This window comes from Martes martes, assembly GCF_963455335.1.
Source record: "Martes martes genome assembly, chromosome: 2".
Classification (NCBI taxonomy): domain Eukaryota; kingdom Metazoa; phylum Chordata; class Mammalia; order Carnivora; family Mustelidae; genus Martes; species Martes martes.
This window is the reverse complement of record NC_137889.1, coordinates 183,658,767-183,682,196: the sequence shown is the minus strand read 5'-3', so window position 1 is coordinate 183,682,196 and position 23,430 is coordinate 183,658,767. Positions and strand designations below refer to the sequence as shown.

General features: G+C 36.6%; 2 protein-coding genes across 3 annotated transcripts in view; one reads left to right on the top strand and one right to left on the bottom strand.

The window, feature by feature from the left end:
• Window positions 1-6,003, bottom strand: part of PAICS (phosphoribosylaminoimidazole carboxylase and phosphoribosylaminoimidazolesuccinocarboxamide synthase) — a gene marked incomplete at its 5' end in the record, with an annotated part of 49,703 nt that extends 43,700 nt beyond the window's left edge. For both annotated transcript variants that reach the window (XM_080797028.1, XM_080797029.1), the window contains one exon: window positions 5,622-6,003. In XM_080797028.1, coding sequence (XP_080653154.1) covers window positions 5,622-6,003 — 382 coding nt within the window. The remainder of the gene's footprint in view (window positions 1-5,621) is intronic.
• Window positions 1-19,282, top strand: part of PPAT (phosphoribosyl pyrophosphate amidotransferase) — a 36,716-nt gene extending 17,434 nt beyond the window's left edge. The window contains exons 2-11 of the mRNA XM_080797031.1: window positions 7,625-7,691; window positions 8,280-8,486; window positions 10,677-10,789; window positions 10,883-11,028; window positions 11,592-11,664; window positions 12,221-12,372; window positions 12,777-12,904; window positions 14,234-14,455; window positions 15,457-15,577; window positions 16,836-19,282. Of these exons, the coding sequence (XP_080653157.1) occupies window positions 7,625-7,691; window positions 8,280-8,486; window positions 10,677-10,789; window positions 10,883-11,028; window positions 11,592-11,664; window positions 12,221-12,372; window positions 12,777-12,904; window positions 14,234-14,455; window positions 15,457-15,577; window positions 16,836-17,032 (1,426 nt within the window). The 3' untranslated portion in view covers window positions 17,033-19,282. The remainder of the gene's footprint in view (window positions 1-7,624; window positions 7,692-8,279; window positions 8,487-10,676; window positions 10,790-10,882; window positions 11,029-11,591; window positions 11,665-12,220; window positions 12,373-12,776; window positions 12,905-14,233; window positions 14,456-15,456; window positions 15,578-16,835) is intronic.
• Window positions 19,283-23,430: the final 4,148 nt, after the last annotated feature.

Here is a 23,430-nt window from a genome sequence, read left to right as displayed (position 1 = left end):
GGAGGAAGCAGGCTCCCCGCTGAGCAGAGAGCCTGATGTGGAGCTCGATCCCAGGACCCTGAGATCATGACCTGAGCCGAAGGCAGAGGCTTTAACCAACTGAGCCACTCAGGTGCCCCAGTATTAGATTTTTTTAATGCAAGGTAGTGTGTCAGAAATTCCATAATGCCTTCGGCAGAATGTCTGTCCCCACTTAGAAATCCTAGCATGGTACCTTCTGGTTGTATCTCTCGCACAGTTTTGCAACTCATTTTGTGGTAATGACATTACTCGAGGTTATACTGGTTATTTAAACACCACATCTGTGTTTTTCTCAGATTTCATGTTTATGTTTAATAAAAAGGTAGTTCAAACCTCAGCATCTATAATGTAAGTCACTAAAAAACACTTTTTAGCATTTTCCTGAAGTATATAGGGAGCTGTTTCTACTTTGTGGTGTGTTTAATGTTTTTGTTTTGAAATGCTTTCCAGTATTTTTCCTTACTTGAATTAACAACCTTCAGTAAGCATTTAGAAGCAGAATGGGGATTTATATTGACTTTAATTGGGTGAATAAAACTGTCCTTGACCTCACTGATTTGATATTATTTACTTTCAGATGTAGAGTTCTGTTTGTCTTGGACCTCAGGAGTGCAAAAATGACATGTGCATTAAATATTAAGCACTTACTATGTATAATTTTCAATTATATTCTTTATTCTTAAAGAATAAATGTTGTGAATTTGAAGGCTAACATTACTAGGCAATTTACATTTTGTTAAAAAATAATTTATTTTATAAATGTGACTATGGAATTGAAAAAATCACTTATTTTAGAAATGATTTTTTTTTAAGTATACATAGAGGGAAACATAAGATAATCCTATAAATGTTTCTATCAGGAAATGTCATGAAGTTTCTCAGAAACCAATCTTACTTTCTGATTTGGAATTTGATCAATTTCATTGTATTTTTAACCCACGATACTGTACCTAGTTCCATTGGTCTGATATGAGAAACCAAAAGTAAAGGATTTCCTGAGAGGTCTTCTTTATCTTCTAAAGTAACTGACATGTTGCCTGGAAAGAGAATAGAATTCCTGTTAGAGTAAGTTTTAAGGAAGGTAAAAATTGAATTAATAATGGCTGGGAATGCTAGTAGCTTGAGCTGAATTTGACCATATTCATAAAGGATTAAAGATTTGTAATAGACACATTTTGTAATAAAGTGGTATAATATGGTTTAAATACTTATCTATATAAAGAAAAATTTAATTTCTTCTATTATCTATCTATATCTATCTATTATCTATCTTCTATTATCTATCTTCTATCTATCTATCTTCTATCTATTAAAAATTTAATTTCTTCTATTGACATGGTTTATTTTGAACTTCCACTAGATTTGTTTGCTAATTTTATGTTTCTAGAGATGATTATGGTTTGTTTTCAAATTAAATTACATTTTTTAAAGTGAGATGTTTTCTTGGGGTTCCTGGATGGCCCAGTCAGTTAAGTATCTGACTCTTGATTTTGGCTCAGGTTACAATGTCAGGGTGGTGAGATCCTCAAGTCCTGGGTCAGGCACTGCACTGAGCGTGGAGCCTCAGCCAGCTTAAAATTCTCTCTCTTTTCTCTCTGTGCCATCCCCCTCCTTATGCTTGTGCTCTTTCAGGGGAAAAAACAAATGAGGTGTTTTCTTTATTTTTGTAATTTAGGTACTTTAACATAATAGGCACTTGATAAATGATAGTAGCAATATAAAACAGAGGTCCTGTAATGAAATAATCAAAATCTTGTTTAATTGGCATATTTGGTCAAATAGCTAAAATTTATTGGTAAATACTAACTTTTCAGAAATTAATCTATGTTTAAGTAGACCAAAGAATGTGTCATTTAAAAGAACCATGCCAACCTTGAAAAATGAAAACGATCCCCTCTTGATCTCCTGGTTTTATGGCTTGGATGTTTTCATAAAATGAGGCACAGACCACTTTTTAAAGTAATCAAATGAGGAAGGTAATTGTGAGGGAAAACTAAAATACATCATTCAAAAGGAACCCAACATAGAATTTTAGATTCATTTGGCACATGAAGATAAATCATAATTACAGTGAGGCTGAAGGTTGATCAGGAGGTAGTTAAGTACATTTTGATTACCCTTTGTAACTTTCTGAATCAAAGATTTATTATTCATTTTATATCATTTCCTTATGTCTTTTCAGTTTTGTTTTACTGAGTAACAAATAGCATTCTATTTTACTTTATTATTAGGGGAACAAATATTAGGCATGATTTAATGGCATGAACATTTAAAATCAGTTCATTGTTTAGATGCATTCCATTAAAGAATAAAAAAAGGAATGTTTGTCATCTTGAAGAGAATATTAGGGATTCCTATTTTAAAATAGAATAACAAATGAAAAATAAGGGAAGCACTATTGTTTTCAAATGGCATACAGCTGGTGATACGAAAACTAAAAATCTGTAGTTAAATAAGAATTCTCTTTAAGAGAAGTGTGGAAGATGATATACCTAGTTAATGTAACATGTGAGCTTTGTCATGAGAACAGTAAGGAAAGATAAGGGTTTGATGTTCTGATTTAGGGCCTAGTTTTATGTTTGTTGAAGACAGCCTGGAGCTAAACATTTAGGCCAGAGTGCAAAAAAAAGCTTTCTTCCCAACTTCTTCAGGAGTATTTTTTTTCTTAGGTTGATCATTCCTAGCATCAATCCCAAAATTGTATGCAAGGGTCCCATGCTCTGGAGGTTTTAAATTGAAACTCTTAAGTCATTACTCCTGATGCATTTGTATCAAGTAAGAGGAGGGAAATAGAGTGGAAATTTGGTCACTGAAGGAATGTGTGATCTGGGAGCAACAGTAGGTCAAAGGTATTTTGAGCTTGAGGATAATTATAATTTCCAGAACACGAAGCCTTTTAAGAGTTTGTATTTGAGTCCTTTGCCAAGGCTCAGTCAGGCTACCTGCTGGCTAACAAAGGGAACCAGATCCTCTGTCCTTACCACTCGCATGAGGTTGATCCCAACAGTGGAAAAGGCACATTGATTTTCTTCCCTTCTTCAGTTTACCATACACCAATAAAAATTCTGCTGGTTCCACCATAGAAAAACCAGAAGACATTGTAAATGAATCAGACCTGGAGAAAGGGCTTTCTAAGCCTTAAAAAAGACTGTTTGCATTAGCAACTTTAAAAACTTTTGAAAAAATCCAGCCCAAACTGTAAGGCCAAAGAGATCATGCAATTTCTAAGACCTCAGTTGACATGAACAGTTAATTTGTGAAAATAAACATATAGAAAACTGTTCCATATCACTAGCAATTAAACAAATGCAAAATCAGTTATTTATTGCATATACCATCATAGATAGTTATTTGTTATTAAATTAGCATACTTCATTATTTGTTAAATTAGCAAAGTCTCTCCCCCACTTCAACCCGATCCTATGATCTGATATGATCATAGGATGGGATGGGTTCTCTATAAAAAGGGACAGTCTTAAAGAAAAAAAAAAGGACAGTCTAATTGTTACTAAAGTACAATTCTTTTAGAAAGCAGTTCTTTTTAAACACTATTTCAAAGTAATCATACCCTTCCTGACCAACAATTGAACTTCTGATAGTCTCTCCTAAAGTAATAATGTTAATTATGGACAAAAGGTATTGATTATAAAGGGGGCAAATATACACTCTGCTTTATGCACTCAAATATTATGGAACCATTAAGTAACATTTAATCCTGAATTAGTTCTGGGTATAATTTAAAGATTATTATTAAAGTAAACAAAATGCTAATGTGCTTGTAATTTTATAATTTAAAAAGTTTAAAGAACAAACCTTGGCATTGTGGATATGTGGGAAGGGACTGGAAGGTAGGGAGACCAATTAAGAGGTTAACTTAATATTCCATGTGATAGTTGAAGTTCTGCATGGTGATAACGAGAATGGAACAGAGAAAAAATTGTGAAACATGTCAGTAGATTTTTTTTTAAGGACTTCGTGATTGACCAAAGGTCAAGGGCATCTCAAATGTTTCTATTTAAGTGATTGGACATACAGTAATATTAAGGTGGAAGCCATGTATGGGGCATCAGTTCTGAATGAGGGAAGAGAGAGTGTAGTTTTAGGATTTGGGTTTTAAGATATCTTAAACATACAAGGTTAAGTTGTAATTATGGGCCCTCTGCTTGTAAGTGAAAGTGGAGATTTTGGAGCCATAGGGGCACCTAAATGGGTTAGAAGGAGATCCTGTTTAGTGGAGATTAAACACCACACACACACACACACACACACATATACACACGAGTAAGAGAGGGTGGGCAAGGAGACACAGTGACACAAGAGAGGGGCAAAAAATTGCAATTATTAGAACCCACATCTTTATTACACCAAGACCAACCTCTGGTTAAATTCAAAGCTTTTCAGAATCTGAGTGGTTTACTTATCATTAATCAATATTTATATAGCATTTATATAGCATTTAAATGATGAAGAGTGCAGGATGATTAATTGAATAAAATAATGTTATTGCTGTTTAACTTGACAATGACTGTAAAGCTTTCTCAGAATATGGTATAGTACCAGAAACATAAAGGGAGTATGTTAAGTAGAGTGGGTTTTTTACCAAATGATTTATTATTGAGCTTTAAACACAAAGTTCAGATTAGCCTAATTAACCAAATTAGCTTAAGTTCAGCTTCTGTCATTTTACCCTACCCCCCTTTCTCATATCTTTATTCTACTACTTAAACCATTTTCTTTTGGGTGTTACATTTATTCACCGGTGCCCTGCTTTCTGAGGTGTTACACATCACTGAATGCATGTGCACGTAGCTCAGTGCTTTGCAGACAGTAGGTATTCGAGATTTTGAATTGAACAACTCTGCTCTTAAAAATAGCATCTGTGAGACTTTGGCTATGGGAGGTATCTCATTACTGCCACTGATTTCCCCACTTTTCCTAGTCCTACATTCACCTTCCACAGACCGAGCAAATTCTACGTAATTACGATGGGGCTTAACAACACAGCAGGTCAAGAACCGTGTTTTAATATCTAAATCATTTAATCGTAAATCATTTATCAAATCTGTTTTTGTTTCACGGTTGGTTTAAATGGAACTGTTCTTCCAAATGAATAATGAAATTGTTTATTAGTTCCTAGTATTTTAGTGCTTTTATTGACAAATTTAGGAAAATGGGAATATAAATATAGAACAGAAAGTTCTATCTTTAGAGCTGTGGAGAAACAACAGCAGAGCATATATTAGATTTTTTTTTTCCTTTTGCCACTCTTAAAAAATTAAAACCTGAAATACTCTCAAAACCTAATCGATTTTCCAAAAAATATATCAGGTATTGCTTAAGGAGAGTTGGCATTAGTGGTTAGTGTTGTTAATTTTTTTAAGCATTTAGTGTTGTTTTAGTGTGTTTTTTAAGTATTTCACAGATTTAAAAAAGTGGAGGTATTTAACCTTTAAAATTTTTACCTTGTGCAAAATAGCATAACAGGTCAGTTGTTTTTCTCAACTATGATATTCTAGGCTATGTTTATCATATGGACTCAGAAGTCCCTACTCTTATAGTTTGTTAGGTAAAAACAAAAGAATGCTACTTTTTCTTTTTACCTTCAGTGGTCCCTGGAGCTGCACTTTGGCTCAGCGTTGCCAGGCACCTGCCATTTGCATCTTCCTCTGTTAATTGTGTGGCAGGTTCATACTGCAGGATCGCATCCAAATCATGGAAGAACTTCATAGTTTTAGAGCTGTCTCCAGAGTTATGGGCATATTTAACTGTTCTGTATTCATATTTGAGATTTTTGTACTTTGCCCGGCACTGTTTCCAATCTCTGTATACTCCTAGTGCTTGCAGCCTTTTAGCAATGTAAATAAATATTCCTTTATTTCTCAGGGTTCCATAAAGTTGTTTTCGTATATTTTTTTCTGCCCAGACACTTAGCAAAGCTTTAACCTCTTCTTCAGTCCAGTGCTTTCCTGCTCCACTCTCCATGTTGAAAGTGACCTGGAAATGATTCACTATTTCTAGCCAAGGTTTTGTTTCCTAGGAAACCAGACGGCTGGTTGTCAATAAGCTCCAAAGAGCTGAAAAGATCTAGTTTAACTGGTTCAAGCTGCCTGAGGGGAGTAACTTGAGAAACTGCCAAATAAGCAGGCTCTGTGATTAAAGAAGCCTGAACCTAAATGATTCCTAACGTTTTTTCCATTTCAGCCTTAAGGGGAAATTACCCTTGAGATGAAAGGGAAGGAAAACCATTTTTTAATTTCTTTTCTTACATAATGTACTCTGGTTTACTAAAGGATTGTTGATTTAAAAAAAAATTATAAAAAAGTGTTTGGCGAAGTTCTTTCTGCCCTAAGACTTATGGCTAACGTTAATTTTTCCCCTGCTGGTACGAATCATTTAGTCTTCTAGCACAGGTTAATATTAAAGACCGCATCATTTCACTAAAGAAATCCTATGTCACAAATGGTCCAGTCTTACAGGGTGTGTAGTATTATGCATGTCTATGTGATGTATTGATAATTTAGTAAATGTATTGATAATTTAGTAAAATTTCAATTTTAATTGTTTTAGATTTTTACTTTGTAGGCATACTTAATGTTGTAGTTTTTCTTGTTATTAAAATGCCAAAACAACTACAGCATGTGGTTTAGAAAAAGATCCATTTTACCAAATAAGCCAATATATTAATTATTAATGTGTACATCCATATATTAGAGATTTACTTTTTATTTCCACCCTGATGTATATTCTTTGGGACAAAAATTTGTTAATAAACATCTGATATTTTTATCATTTGTTCAGAACTATTAAAAATTGTAGAGCGTTTAGAACCTTTATTTTATCATTTGATACTCCGCAATAGTACAGATCCTCTTAAGTCTTCTATGTTATATGCTACCTCTGGCCTAGCTTTTGGCTTTCTTCTCTAATTTATATCATCACCTAAAAATACTAACACAGGAAATGAAATACAAAGTACCCAATCAGCTTAGGATTTTTAGAAGCGGTATTTACTTTTTTTGTGGTAGCTAAAGTGATAGATACTTGTTGGGAAAAAAGTGGAAAGTGCAGAAAAGCAAAGCAAAAACCTCAAAAATAAATGAATTTTGCTCATGATTCTATTACCCACCACTAGGCATTTTACCTGTTAGTTTATTTGGAGATTTCCATTTACATCTACATACTCAACTTTATTTAGAGGTCACGTAGTACAGAGATTAGAAGCACAAGTTCTGTAGTCAGACTGTATTCTCATCCTGGCTGTGCTACCACTCTCTGTGTGACATTGGGCAAGTTAACTTCTGTTTCTTTAGTGTCCTTATCTGGAAAATGGGAATTATAGTCATAGTATCTATTTCAAAGGATTGTTGTGAGAGCCTAGTAAATCAGATCATTCATGTAAATGCTTAGGACAGTGCCTGGCATGTTAGTTAGAACTCAGACAATATCACTTGGTGCTGGCTGTCACATCATCATGAGTGGGAGTAGCACTAGCATGTAATGTGTCGTCAGTTCCTGGATGCTCTTGAGAAAAGTATGCTTCATAGAGAAGCTTACCAATGAGGTAAATTTATATTTAACAGTTGATGCCTTTTTATATTCACAGGGGTCAGGAGAGTGCTGGTATTGTGACCAGCGATGGGAATTCAGTACCAACATTCAAAACACACAAGGTATATTTGAACATAATGAAATGTTGATAATAAAAATAACAATAGCCAGGTGATACCTAGTATGTTGGTGGGGGAAGGAAATTTGAACAGATAATTTGCATATAGAAGTCATACTCTGGATCAGCCGTTTCCATTTATCAAATGAGGGTGCATTTCTTTCCGCGTGATAGTTTGCTAGACTGACTCATTGAAACAGGGCATTTACTTAAACGTGCTTTGAATTTTTAAGATGCAATTGATTTAGTGTATTATATTTGACAAATTTATTTAGTACATTCGTTCTTCAATGTTTTAATGAAAAGTATAAAACACACACTTCCAACATCGTGACTATATTAAATGCTATTGAATTGTTTACCTTAAAATGGTTAGTTTTATGTTACCTCAAATTTTTTTCTAAAAAGATGTCTTATGGTTCTTACAATTAGATTAGTCCTTATTTAAGATTAGAATTTGGAGCACAGAGGTATTAAGTGAAGTGAATTGTCTAATTTGGGATTGCCTGAGCAGGAACTTATAACTTTATTGACGAGGGCCACAAGTCTACTTTTTTTTGTCTAAGATGAGCTTTTACTTTGACTTTGCAAGGGAATGGGTCTTGTAAATCATGTCTTTACTCAAGACAATTTGAAGAAATTGTATATTTCAAACCTTGGAATTGGACACACAAGATACGCCACTACAGGAAACTGTGAATTAGAAAATTGTCAGCCCTTTGTTGTTGAAACACTTCATGGGAAAATAGCTGTGGCACATAATGGCGAACTGGTAAATGCTGCTCAATTAAGAAAAAAGGTAAGTTTTTTTTTTTAATGCTTTTTTTCATGATTGGGATAAATGCATGAAATGAAAGTATTGGGGAACCTTGGTGCAGGATATTTTCTAATTGTTGCCACCTGTTACCTAACTGCAAAGGACAACTGTATTAGAATTACCTGGAGTACTTGTTAAAATTGCAGATTTTAAGGTATCTCCCCAGACTCTGGGGTGGGAGGGTGGTCAGTTTACATTTTAATAATGCTTCTAAGGTGATTCTGATGTGCTGCTTTAGAATAGAGATTTGGAAAAGTTAATATATGATTGTTGTTAGAAATTAGGGTTTATGGACTCCTTTCCCTTTTAGCTTTGTCTTTATGTCCAAAGCATAAGAAGAAAATGGAATATAAACTTGAAGATAACAAATACAAGAAAAAGTGATTTAGAAACAGTTATAGGAAACCAGTTGGGGAAAGGGCAAAGAGAGTTTACTTATGTTCTGTTTTTGTTCATAGTGTGTTATTTGGAGCATTCTGTGTTAATTTGTGCTTATACCTTTATTCGTCAATTCATCTTCCTTTTTAAAAAGTCACTTGGTATGGGGCGCCTGGGTGGCTCAGTTGGTTGAGCGTCTGCCTTCAGGTCAGATCATGATCCTGGGGTCCTGGGATCGAGTCCTGCTTGTCTCCTTGTTTTAGTGTGGAGCCTGCTTTTCCCTTGGGTGCTCCCTGTGCTTCTGCTTTCTCTCACTCTCTCCAGCACTCTTGTCAAATAAATAAAATCTTTAAAGCAATAATAATAAAAAATAAAGTTATTTGGTATATTTATATTCCTGATAGCTTAATTATCCATTCTTGCCATTCATTTATGGATACCAAGTTTCTTCCCTCCACTGGATTCTAATAATCTTGATCTGGTCACATTGCAAATAAAACCTCAGGTGGAATTCATTAACAGGATGGTTCTGCACATGCAGTTATCTCCTTAGCATTCTAGAACCAGGCATTTTACATGGGTTAAGTAGTGAGAGAAGTCAAACTATGGTGAATTTTGGTGGGTGGAAAATACCTAGACCCATGCTTCCATACCACTCATTGTCCTTTTGTTTTTAATTTTAGCTTTAGTTATTTCCCAGAGCTTTCTTCCACCCTCTTCTTAGGCTCTAGTATTATAATGATAATAAAATGTTTTTCTGCCCCCTAATGAAAAAACTTTTTAATTCATACAAAAAAAAATCAATATTGAAGTAAAAATTACTTTAAGAAAAAAAGCCCATCGCTTAGAGATAACCACCAAAAGTTCGATTCTGAACAATATCTAGCTCATTCTTTGTAGGCATAACCCCTTACCCACATGCTGGATTTCACTTCTACACATTTAGCTGCCTACTGAAAATGTTGTAGAGTATGAGTTTAAACTCAGCCTGTACATGTCGATGGTGATGTTCTTATCCTGGTCAGTCTTGCTCAGAACCTCGCAATCATCATGAGAGCACTCAACCAATTTTTATTACATCTTCTACATCTAATTGTTCAGTATGGTTAATTCCTTTCTTCTAGTCTGTCAGTGATAATCCGTGAGGGGTGGGTAGCCGCTGGCACTGCAACCAGCAGACCTGGCTTGAGAGGCCCCACTATAATGCCACTCTTAAGGGAATGTGTCATATTGGTCAGGATTGTCGAGGGCTGAAAATGTTAGAATCACAATTCCAAATCCTTGTGCCTTCTCTCCTCTCCCCCACCTTTATTGCAGGTCTACGTTCCTTCAAACTTAGTTTTCGAAAGCTATTCTTTATGCCTCCTAGCACACTTTTTTTTTGTCTTGCTTAAAAACCTTCAGAGACTTCCTGGGGCACCTGGATGTATCAGTTGTTAAGCGTCTGCCTTCGGCTCAGGTCATGATCCCAGAGCCCTGGGATCCGGCTCCCTGCTTGACGAAAAGCTCACTTCTCCCTCTCCTGTTCCCCCTGCTTGTGTTCCCTCCCTGGCTGTCTTTCTCTCTGTCAATCAATCAATTAGTCAATACATACATACATACATAAATACATACATAAATAAATAAATAAATAAATCTTCAGAGACTTCATACATGTCATTAGTAGAATGCAGGATTTTCGTAACTGAAATTTCACATGATGCCTGATTTCTTGTATAATTGTGGGCTGTTGGGTGAAGAAGGGTCAGGTGGAACTCTCCCTCTAATGATTACACTTTTCTCCATTCTAAATAGCTTCTGCGGCATGGTATTGGTTTGTCAACAAGTTCTGATAGCGAAATGATTACCCAGTTACTGGCGTATACACCTCCTCAGGAACAAGATGGTACCCCAGATTGGGTAGCAAGGTAAAACTAGACTAAGCTCATAGCTCTGGTAATGAGAGCTCTGTCTTACATGTGTTTATAACTGGAATTATTCATTCAATTATATAATTCCAGGATTAAAAACCTAATGAAGGAAGCACCCACAGCATACTCCCTGCTTATAATGCACAGAGATGTTATTTATGCAGTAAGAGATCCTTACGGAAATCGTCCTCTATGCATTGGACGTCTTATGCCTGTATCTGATATAAATGATAAAGGTAATGCATTTCAGAAGAAATAACATTTCATAGTGGTTTTCCAAATCGTCGTCCTACTGTTGGCACACCCTCAAATCTTTAGGCATAGGAAGTCTAAGAGTGAGAAGGAACCAAGTAAAAAGAAACAAATGATAGTTTTTAAAGTATATTTCCTTGAGTATTTCTGAGGATGAGCCATTTTTAAAGAATTTAATAGACATTCCTGTTTTGTCTTGTCTGAATTGCCTTGGCCCAGCTTTTTCATTGATTGTGGTATGATTTCAGTGATTTTCTTTTTGACTTGTTAGATGTCTATTTGAGACATTGAAATCAGTTTTTGAAAGAATTTTGGTATCTTAGTTTTATCCTTGGCTCAAGTTGAATGAAGATCAATTTTTTTTCTTTTCAAATTTTTAAGTTCTAGTTAGATTCATGTACTCTTAAAGTTGTAGAAATGGAACAAAAAGTTGTAGAAATGGATAGTTTTTAAATTTATCTATTTGGTGTTTAACTGTTCACTTGAAGTAGGTAGCCTCTTGTAAAATTTCTTAACTCCATTAACTAAATTGCCTTGTGATTTACAGAGAAAAAATCTTCAGAAACAGAAGGATGGGTGGTATCTTCAGAATCTTGTAGCTTTTTATCAATTGGTGCCAGGTAAGTTTTGTTTCACTCAGCATATTCACTTTTTCCATATCAATAAAAAATTTTTAAATGAAAGTTTGCTCTCTGATGTCTGTAAGAAGACATATCTATAAATGCAGTTTCTTTTGTGCATTGTATTCAGCAGTTGTGCTGACTTTCATGTTCCTGTAATACCTTCTAATTCTGAAATTGCCATCTTGTTTTCACAATACCATGAGACCTATTTTTAGAAAGGAAGACTCAAGAATCTCCTCAACAAGAAATAGTTGCAATCAAAAAATTTAAGCCAGAATAAAATGTTCTCTTTAGCCTCTGTTCTTCCAAAACTCAGTAAAACTTAGGGCTTTTATTTTTTAAAATTCAAAATTAGAGTTCAGAGGTAAAAGATATACATATTAGATTTACTGCTGGAGGAATATTACTTTTTAATTTTTAAAGCCATCTCTTAAACGGAACCACTTTTCCTTTATAAGGGCAGGGACTTGGTATATACTTTACAATAGATGTTATTATCAGTCCTAAGGACTGGTTTATTTAAAGTCTTCTTTCTTTAACATTGTTTCCCAAGATATTACCGTGAAGTCTTGCCTGGAGAAATCGTGGAAATAACCAAACGTAGTGTCCAAACTCTTGCTGTTATACCAAGGTCTGAAGGAAACCCAGTGGCTTTTTGTATCTTTGAATATGTTTATTTTGCAAGACCAGATAGTATATTTGAAGGTAAATAAAATATCTTTAACTTTTTATGTAAGTGTCGCATTTACCTCATCAAAATGTGGCAGTTCTTGGTTCGAAGACTTACCTGGCTCTTTGGAGTCACACTGCTATCTGTTGTGCATATGGGACTGAACCTACAAGTCATATGATGGCTATTTTTCCCTTTCATTTGACTCTTGGGTTTTGTTTTCCTTTTTAGGAGGAAGGATTATGATGTTCAGATGTGTATTAAGGCTAGGTTTTTTTGAATAGTGAATTCCCCAGTTTAAGTATTTCCACTTTAGTTGTTTTATATGTTTTACTTTACTTTTTATACTCCATGTACAGCATTCTAACAAGCTAATTTTCTTAGAATAATAATACCATGTTAAGAAAAAATAATCCGTTTCCTTTCCCGAACATTCCAGACCAGATGGTTTACACAGTAAGATATCGTTGTGGTCAGCAGCTGGCAATTGAAGCACCTGTGGATGCAGATTTGGTTAGCACTGTTCCGGAATCTGCTACCCCTGCTGCTCTTGGTTACGCAGCAAAGGTATTTTCTCTGGACATGCAGTGAAATGCTTTTGTAGCTCTGAAATTGGAAATCATTGTATATAAAGAGAAACCAATATAGTGTAAGGAAAAAGAAAATGTTGGGTCCTTTATAGAGTTACTTTCCAGCCTTTTCATTCAATGGCTCTGTTTTAGTGGAGTCCGCCCAAAGATTAGCAGAATGATCCCCTTCATTTAAAAAGATAACATCCTGAGGGGCACCTGGGTGGCTCAGTGGGTTAAAGCCTCTGCCTTCAGCTCAGGTCATGGTCCCAGGGTCCTGGGATTGAGCCCCGCATCGGGCTCTCTGCTCAGCGGGAAGCCTGCTTCCCTTCCTCTCTCTCTGCCTGCCTCTCTGCCTACTTGTGATCTCTGTCTGTCAAATAAATAAATAAATAAATAAATGAATGAATGAATGATAACATCCTGAATATATATAGAATTTAGTGGTAATATTTACTTATTATTAAAACCTATTTCTTGAAGTAGCCTGGTATATTTGTTTCCTGTTTAGTATGGGTGATAATAAAGCCATTTACGTTTCATTTTGCTTAAGGTTTTTAAAATTTATTTATTGTAAGTAGGCTCCATGCCAAGTGCGGAGCCCAACGCAGGGCTTGAATTCACGACCCTGAGATCAAGACCTGAGCTGAGATCAAGGGCTGGTCTCTTAACCCACTGAGCCACCCAGGCACTCCTTTTTTCTAAAACTCTTTTAAATTTTATTTTATGTAATGTTTTTATGCTTAATTTCATTTTTCGTAACTAGGTTGATTATATAACTATAGTGATCCTGGGGTGTCCTGCTCAACATTCACTACCCTGAAAAGTTTAGGTCATTTTTTTTTAAAAGAAATAATATGCATATATTTTAGATTGGTACTACCTTGAAAGAAGGATAAACCACCGCCTGCATCCTCAGAAAGCATATCCTTTGTATACTGGTTTTAATTCATTTCTTGCTGATAATTTTTAATTGCCATGAATTTTTCTGGCAGTGATTTATTCTTTGTCATGTCTTCGCATACTTAGTGTTCCCTTCCAAAACAGAGAAATATTTGTTTAAAAGCATTGGAACTCCTGGCAGATGAATTGGTTTTCCCACCATTGGTGGAAAATATAATGAGTATATTACTTTGAATGATTTTTCTTTTTTGCCTTTTTCCCCTACAGTTTAAATAGTGAAGGAAAATTGTAATCTGTTGATGGAGAGTTCAGAATACCAATTTTAAATGTTTGTATACATATCATAAGGGAAGCATGACCTAGGGAAAATAGGAACCTACAGTTCTTTATTGGGGCTCATGTCCTTTTATTTCTTGTCTATCAGTGTGGGCTTCCATATGTGGAAGTGCTGTGTAAAAACCGGTATGTAGGAAGAACCTTCATTCAACCAAACATGAGGTTAAGACAACTTGGTGTTGCAAAAAAATTTGGAGTATTGTCGGACAACTTTAAGGGCAAAAGAATTGTTCTTATAGATGATTCAATTGTAAGAGGCAATACCATCTCACCCATAATCAAATTGCTCAAAGAATCTGGTGCAAAAGAGGTAAGTGATATTAAAGTATATCCTAAAGTGTCAATAATTAACCATAGGATACTGGCATAAAAATTGCAATTTAGTACAGTGAATGAAAATGGATAGTTCAATATAATAAATTGTCATCTTTCAAATAAGTTGGTTTAGTAATAACTGTGCAACAACTTAGAAAACATGTATGTAGTTTAAAAACTAAAGCCACAAAATAGAATGCTTTTTAAGTTTTTAGAGTATTTCTCTTTGAAGATGCAGAACAAATCCTGTTGTAATAAATTTGCCACATTGGGTTATATTTTTAAATCTCAGAGCTTATTCTAACTCACTATCTCAGTAATTCTAATTACAGAAGTGATTTTTAAAAATAAATTAAAATTACAGAAATGTCATTTATAACTAATAGTTGAATGGATTCAAAACTAAGGTCTCTTTTAGGAGGAAGTGGCATGGAAAGCAATGACAGTCTTTCTACAAAGCTTTAAAGATAATTGTGATTATGAGGGACGCCTGGGTGGCGCAGTCAGTTGGGAATCCGACTCTTGGTTTCCACTAGGGTTATGATCCAGGGATCATGAGATCAAGCCCAGCATCAGGCTCTGCGCTCAGTGCAGAGTGCCAGTGGGACTCTTTCCCTCTCCTTTTGCCCTTCCCGCTTGTGCACGCTTTCTCTCTAAAAAGTAAATAAGTTTGTTTGTTTTTAAAGGTAATTGTGGTTGTGAGTTTCCAACTTTTTTATGACTGTTATTATGATTATGATTATCTCTTCAAAAAAAATTTTTTTTTTAAAGAACGCAAGAGAGAGAGCTTGTGAGCATGTGAGGGGGGTAAGGGGCAGAGGGAGAGAGAAAATCTCAAGCAGGCTCCAATCAAAGCTCCATCTCATGACGCTGAGATCATGACCTGAGCCAAATCAAGAGTCGGACTGCTTACTGACTGGGCCACCCAGGCGCCCCTTGCATGATTATTCTTAAAATGAATGTCAAAATAATGTGTGAAAATGATTTCTTTCCAAGGTACACATTAGAGTAGCTTCACCACCAATTAGATATCCATGCTTTATGGGAATAAACATACCAACAAAAGAAGAGCTTATTGCCAATAAACCTGAATTTGAACATCTTGCAAAATATCTGGGTAGGTATTAAAATTTCTGTAAGCTTTTTTTGACAGAGAAAATCCAAAGCTTGTCAGTTTTTACACTTGTAGGAAAAAACAATGTCCAGTATTTGTTAAAAATACATGTTGTATGACATGTTGAGCAGATATTAAACACTCTTCTGAATAATGAGAGTGCCTGGTGTGTATAGACCCCATGGTAAGTGCTATATTGGAGACCTAGGCCAAGGTGAGATCCAGTGAAAAGGAAGAAAAGCTTTCCAGGTAGAGGGAACGGCAGGCGTTTTAGTTAAAGCCTTCCAGATATCAGATCCCAAGAAAAACAAAAACAATTTTTTTTTTCTATTTATTTATTTGACAGAGCGAGATCACAAGTAGGCAGAGAGGCAGGCAGAGAGAGAGGGGAGGAAGCAGGCTCCCTGCCGAGCAGAGAGCCCGATGCGGGGCTTGATCCCAGGACCCTGAGATCATGACCCGAGCCGAAGGCAGAGGCCCAACCCACTGAGCCACCCAGGCGCCCCAACAAAAACAATTTTACCACAGATTCTAATGGAATAGTTTGGATGTGGGTACAAATCAGAAAGTGAAAAGGTACTGTAGGGTTATCTTTGATAATGAAGTCAGCAGACTTGGAGATCTAGGTTATCCCCGAGAAGACATTTGCTTTTCAAATTAGGTGAGATTAACTATATAAATGTTACATGGATGTTTAGCCGGTGTACCTTGGTACCTCCACACTGCTTGATTACGGCTGGTGTTTCTTTTAACATGGCTGTGCCTTACCATTTAAAATATTTTGAATATCACCCAGTTGATACCTTACTGTGAATATTTACCCTTTGCCGGGAACATATCTATATTATTTTAATAATATTGTGGCTACTGTACAGTTAGGCAATGTTTCCCTAATCTTATAGATTAAAAAATAGACTTAGGAAAAGTAAGTGACCTTGAGCTTAAAATTGAACCCAGTTTTTCCTGACTTCAGAGTCTATTTTGTAATCCAGAAAATTACTCCTGAAGCTTTCTGAATCCATTCTAGAGTTGAAGCTTCTACTGTTATTTTAAATTATATTCTTCCTTGAATTCCAATTTCATGTTTTAAAAAAATAATAAAGGCCCAGAGTTTTATTGCTTACTCCTCCTTTTAAAGAAGCTAAAGGAGGAGTTTTTATCCGGGCTTGAGTTTTTCTGTTTGTAACTTGTCTTTTGAGGCACATCATCTTTTCCAAAGGAAGTGTAATGACCTTTTCCTTTTTCTCTCTTTCCCCCATAGGAGCAAACAGTGTTGTGTATCTGTCAGTGGGAGGACTGGTTTCATCTGTACAAGAAGGGGTAAAGTTTAAAAAACAGAAAGTGGAAAAGCAGGATATTATGATTCAAGAGAATGGGAATGGTCTGGAATGCTTTGAAAAGAATGGTCATTGTACAGCTTGTCTCACTGGAAAATACCCTGTGGAATTGGAATGGTAGCTGGTAGGGACAGGTATGATTTTCCAAGATACAAAGTTGGTCAAGAAGTTTTAGTGGTGGTTAACACCCTATCCATTCACTGTTACTCCCTTGAAACGATGTAAAATGCCACGTGCTTATGTTTACCTTTATAAGTTTTGAGATTTCTGAGAAAAGTACCAAAGTGCTTTCTTTAACAATCCTAGATAAATATTTTGGTGTTATCTAGGAATTTGGATGATCCTTTCAGTTTTTATTTCGTAGTTTAGTACTTTGAGGCTACCACTTCTGAGATCATATACATTTAATTTTGCATCAGCAACAAGAATGCAAAGAATAGGTAAATTTCTGTTTTAGTGAGTATTGCCAGGCACTGTACCTTCCCACAGATTCTTAGAGAATTTTGTGGACTCTTTCTTGAAAGTTATTGAAATTCAGTTGTGGAATATTTTCATAATTGAACCTTGCTAATTGTGTAAAATACTACAACATTGGTGTTTCTTTTGTTTTTTGTTATTTCTTTTAAACTCACAAGCATTGGCTAGCCTTTTTTGCCTGGTCAGAGAAGGCGGGGGTAAGTGGCATTTGCCAGGTCCATGCTTTAAAGAGTTAAAAGGAGGTTAGACTAAGGTGGTATGATGCAAACAGGACATGAGTTAAATATAACATTTCATGCAAACCTTGAATCCTTTATATCCCAAAAGTGTCAGGCTCCTGGAGTTCTCAGTGTGGTTTTGACCTTGGCTTCCCTGTCTTACAAGTATATGCCTTTTTGTGCCTCGCTTTTCCCGCCTGTGCAACGGGGTACTTATATTGCAAGATTAAAAATTATAGGAATATGAAAAAGTGTCATACTTTTGGTGTTTAGAATCATTTCACCCCTCAATTTTAAGATAGTGCATGATTATTAGTTTTTGAAATGCTGGCTGTTATTCTGAAATTGAGATTTCGTTCTGATAAAGGGAGACATACAATTTAGCAGTGCTTTGCCATCTGTCTTTGAGATGTCTTAAAAATGATTCTAAAAACATGTCTGTGGAAGGTGTTTTCCTACATTTGACTATAAAGTATGATTCATATTACTTAGTGCCCTTATAGTATAAGCCCAGCAAGTAACCTAGTACATTTGAAGTAAAAAATAAATTTTTAGATTCTAACAACCTTTTTATCCTTATTAATTATATTCCTTTAATGAAGTACTTGATCATTTGCAAACATATACACATATATCACACATATATGTATAAATATATATACATAGTTGAAATGAAATGATCAAGTAGAAACATTTTAGGGGCCAATTTTGTTTAAGAATCAAGGTGACAACTGTTTTGGAATTAGCATGCCCATCTAATTCTGAGCATCACCTTATCACTTTTTTCTACTTTATTTTATTGGGATTTAAGAAACACAGTTTTTTAAAAGTGTTTTCTTATAACATCTGAGATTGAAAATTTTAAGTTGACCTGCCCCCAACTCCTGTTTATGTGAGATTTTTTAAAACATAAAGGTGTTTGTTTCTGTGTTATTAAGTTACCTTAATTTGATGTATATAGTGTCCAAATCCATTTAGAAATTTAGTATTTATTAATAACTGAAATCTTCTGTCTTCATTTGATATATAGTTTCATATGTTATATTATGTATGGCAGGCCAAGATAAAATCTTGATAGTTCTTTAAGCCCATATGCAGCGGGCAGTAGCAGGTCACATAACCCTGTGGCAGTGACATAAGCAAATTGGCATTTGAATAAAGCCCTGGGACCATTTGAGTGTATAGCCTCTTGTCTTAAATGTATTCCTCGTATCAGCATAGAGGAGGCAAGACCTGTGGGTCAATTTTGAATTGGCCTCACTTACATTTGATTTTTAAAAACAAGAGACTCAGGGAAAGTACTAAACCAAAATCTCTGATTTGACTTTTGTTTTTTCCATAGTTTTTTGTCTCCCATTGTTTTATTTTGTTTTACTGAGATGCTTTTATAAAGGAATATGGTACTGTGAGAGTTTGGTAATTCTACAAATTTCTTAATGTTTCTCCATCAGGACCTTTTATTTCCCAAGTTTCTGAAGTCAATTAAATTACAGTTTTTTACATATACTCTCAAATGTTGTTTAACTGCTTTAAAATAAAATAAGCAGAGTATTGAAAATCACAAAGAAGATGAAAAATGTGTTTTCACAGGATCTTTATTGTGAATTAAACTAAGGCTACTTTTTTGTGACTTCATTGTGATGCGTTGGTGACAAATACATGTAATAGGTATGTTTAAATATGTGTGTGTGCTTTTTTTAAATAGTGACCTTTAGTTAGTGCATTATGATGAATAGCACAGTAGTAGTGACATCCACGCTTCATTCTTGACACCAGCTAGTCAGATCTTATTTCTCTGATCCAGGCATTTCAATAAATAGGCCATTGCTTATGAACAGGAAAAAACTCCTGGCTGAGTAGAAAGGACACATAACATTGTTATTTAAAATGTAATGCTAAGTAAGCACTATAATATTAGTAAGCTCTACAGAAAGATTCGTGGGAATGGGGAGTGTAACAGAAGAGGTGTCACAGATTTCCAAAATGTGTGTGTGCATGTGTTTGTGTGTTGGGGGAATTTTTTTTTAAATCAAAGTAGGTAAATCAATAAACTGTGGTACATCCAGGCAATAGAATATTATTCAGTCCTAAAAAGAAAAGAGCAGGCCACAGAAAGACATGGAGGGAACTTAAATGCATATTACCAAGTAAAAGAAGCCAGTCTGTGAAAGCTATATACTGTGCGACTCCCAACTATACACCATTTTGGAAAAAGCAAAACTGTGGAGACATGAGGGGTTGGTGGGGAGGAACATATGATAGGAAGGGCACAGAGAATTTTTAGGACTGTGAAACTGCTCTGTGTGATACTGTGATGGTGGATACATGTTATTATACATTTGTTCCAACCCATGGTGTACAAAACCAAGAGTAAACCCTAATGTTAAACTGTAGACTTTGGATGATAATGATGTGTCCATGTAGGCTTATCAGTTGAAAGAAATGTACTGTTCTGGTGGGGGGTGTTTGTAATGGGGGAGGCTGTGCATGTTTGGGGGTGGGGGAGTTTGTGAGAACTTCGATTTTGCTGTCTTTTTTTTTTTTTTTTAAGATTTTATTTATTTGACAGAGACACAGTGAGAGAGGGAACATAAGCAGGAGGAGGAGAAGCAGGCTTCTCGCCAATCAGTGAGCCTGATGTGGGACTTGATCCTAGGATGCTGGGATCACGACCTGAGCCGAAGACAGACACTTAACGACTGAGGCACCCAGGCACCCCAATATAGTCTATTTTTAAAATAAACATACCAGGGCACCTGGGTGGCTCAGTGGGTTGAAGCCTCTGCCTTTGGCTTGGGTCATGATCTCAGGGTCCTGGGATCGAGCCCCAAGTGGGGCTCTCTGCTCAGTGGAGAGCCTACTTCCTCCTCCTCTCTCTCTCTGCCTGCCTCTCTGCCTACTTGTGATCTCTGTCTGTCAAGTAAAACAAATAAAATCTTTTAAAAAATAAAATAAACATACCAAGACCCACCTCTAAACAAAAAATAATATATGCATATATGCTATTGCCTCTGAAAATCTTGCCCCAGGGCATCATTTCTCATGCCTTCTTTCTTTGGATTTCAAATAGAGCCTAGTCAACTCCTAAGGAAAATTGCCTTCTTGTTTATAAGTCAAAATGAAAATCCAAGCCTCTCAGGAAAAACTGCATGCCCCTTAGACATTTTAGACTAAGCTATAGCATGCAATGTAAACTCATTTTTGAGTGTGCATAAATTTCTTCTTCTGTAGCTGAGAAGTTGTTAGATGGCAGGAACCAATACTTTTTTTTTTTTTTGAGGTTTTATTTATTTATTTGACAGAGATCACAAGTAGGCAGAGAGGCAGGCAGAGAGAGGGAGAAGCAGGCTCCCCTGCTGAGCAGAGAGCCCGATGTGGGGCTGGATCCCAGGACCCTGAGATCATGACCTGAGCTGAAGGCAGAGGCTCAACCCACTGAGCCACCCAGGTGCCCCGGAACCAATGCTTTTAACTGTTTTGGAAGTTCTCAGGATCTACCATAATAACTGAACTCCTTGCCCTTTGACAAAATGGAAAATGATTGCACAAAAGAGGCCCACGGCCTTTGAATTTGCTTTGTTGAAAATTAACTTGTTTGACATACTGATTGATGAGATAATTAATTTTGTGTTAATTTGGCTAGGCTGTGGTGCCCAGTTGTTTGTTCAAACACCAATCTAGATGTGGTGAAGCTATTTTTTAGATTTGATTAACATTTAAATCAGTAGACTTAAAAACAAAAAAGATTGATTTTAGAAAGAGCCTGAGTAGAGGGAGGGGCAGAGGGTGAGAGAGACTCTTAAGTGAACTCCGTGCTGAGCACAGAGCCCCACTCGATGCAGGGCTCAATGCATGTGGCACTCAATTCCATGACCCTGAGATCATGACCTGAACCTAAATAAGAGTCGGACACCTAACAGACTGAGCCACCAAGGTGCCCCAAGCAGTAGACTGAAGAAAGCAGATTACTGAATAGGCCTCATCCAGGCAGTTGTAGGTCTTTAAGAATAAAGGTGGAGGTTTCCTGAAGGTAGAATTTTCAAAATTGCAACATAGAAACCCTGCCAGAGTTTCCAGCCTACTGGCCTGCTCTATAGATTTCAACCTTGTCAGCCCTCACAATTATGTGGGCCAGTTTCTTAAAAATACGTGTATCTCTGTCTCTTTCAAACGTATACTTCTATATATATATATATTTTTAAAGATTTTATTTATTTGACAGAGTGAGAGATCACAGAGAGGCAGAGAGGCAGGTAGAAAGAGGGGGAAGCAGGCTCCCTGCTGTGCAGAGAGCCTGACGTGGGGCTCAATCCCAGGACCCCGAGACCATGACCTGAGCTGAAGGCAGAGGCTCAACCCACTGAGCCACCCAGACACCCCTTTTATATATTTTATGTAGTATTTGTATGTATATAATGTTATTGGGGCCCCTGCAGAACTTTAATAAAATAGACTCCCTCTTGCGAACAATGGAACCTCCCTCATCTCTTCATTCTTTCCTAGCCACCTGACAAAACAAGCCTGAACGAACCCAACCGCTAATTTTCTCCATCTTCAACTGGGCAGCTGAGCACTGTTAAGAGTAAATCAAATAACACCATTATACCAGCTGTGATGCTACAAAGCGCAGGACAGGGAGCTAGCCTTGTCTTCAGGGTAGTATGATACTGTGATTTATAATAAATATATATTTGGTCTTTATCCTATTTCTAGCACAGTCCTTGAAATTTCCTAAGCGGTAGGAGAAATAAAGGTGTGGTTTTTAAAAAAAAATTCCGGTGTAGTCAACATACAGTGCTAAATTAGTTCCAGGTGTGCAATACAGTGATTCAACAGGTCCATATATTACTCAGTGTTCATCATGGTAAGTGTACTCTTAACCCCCCATCACCTATTTCACCCATCCCCCACCCACCCACCTCCTCTATGGTAACCATTTGTTAATTCTCTGTGGTTGAGGGTTTTTTGGTTTGCCTTTAATAAAGGTGTCGCTATTCATAACAAACTCTTTTCCACCACACCTGAGTTTATGTTAATGAGGTGACTTTCTAAAAACACCTACGAATAAGGACTACTTGCCTTGGAAACTAACCATGTAATCATCAGGTTGAACATCCAGCCCCATCTCCGTGACTTTGATGGAGGAGAGAGGAGCTACAGATTGAATCAACTGGTAATGGCCAATGATCTAATTAATCACGTCCTCAGGGCACCTGGGTGGCTCAGTTGTTGGTTGCTGGGCGTCTGCCTTCTGCTCAGGTCTTGATCCCCGGGTCCTTGGATCGAACCCCCGCATCGTGCTCCCTGCTCTGCAGGAAATCCGCTTCTCCCTCTCCCACTCCCCCTTCCTCTCTTGCTATGCCTCTGTCAAATAAATTTTTAAATCTTTAAAAAATTAATCATGCCTGGGGCGCCTGGGTGGCTCAGTGGGTTAAGCCTCTGCCTTCGGCTCAGGTCATGATCTCAGGGTCCTGGGATCGAGCCCCGCATCGAGCTCTCTGCTCAGCGGGGAGCCTGCTTCCCCCTCCCTCTCTCTGCCTGCCTCTCTGCCTACTTGTGATCTCTGTCTGTCAAATAAATAAATAAAATCTTTTTAAAAAAATTAATCATGCCCTCATAATTAAGCATATAAAAACCCAGAAGGACACAGGGTATGGAGAACTTCCGGGTTGGTGACACGGAGACTCAGGTGACTGGTATGCTTGGAGAGCATGGTAGCTCCATGTTCCCTTTCTATATACCTTGTCCTCTGCGTTTCTTCCAACTGGCTCTTCCTGAGTTAATTGTGTGTTAGATGGAAAACCCACACATTGGAGGTAGGATC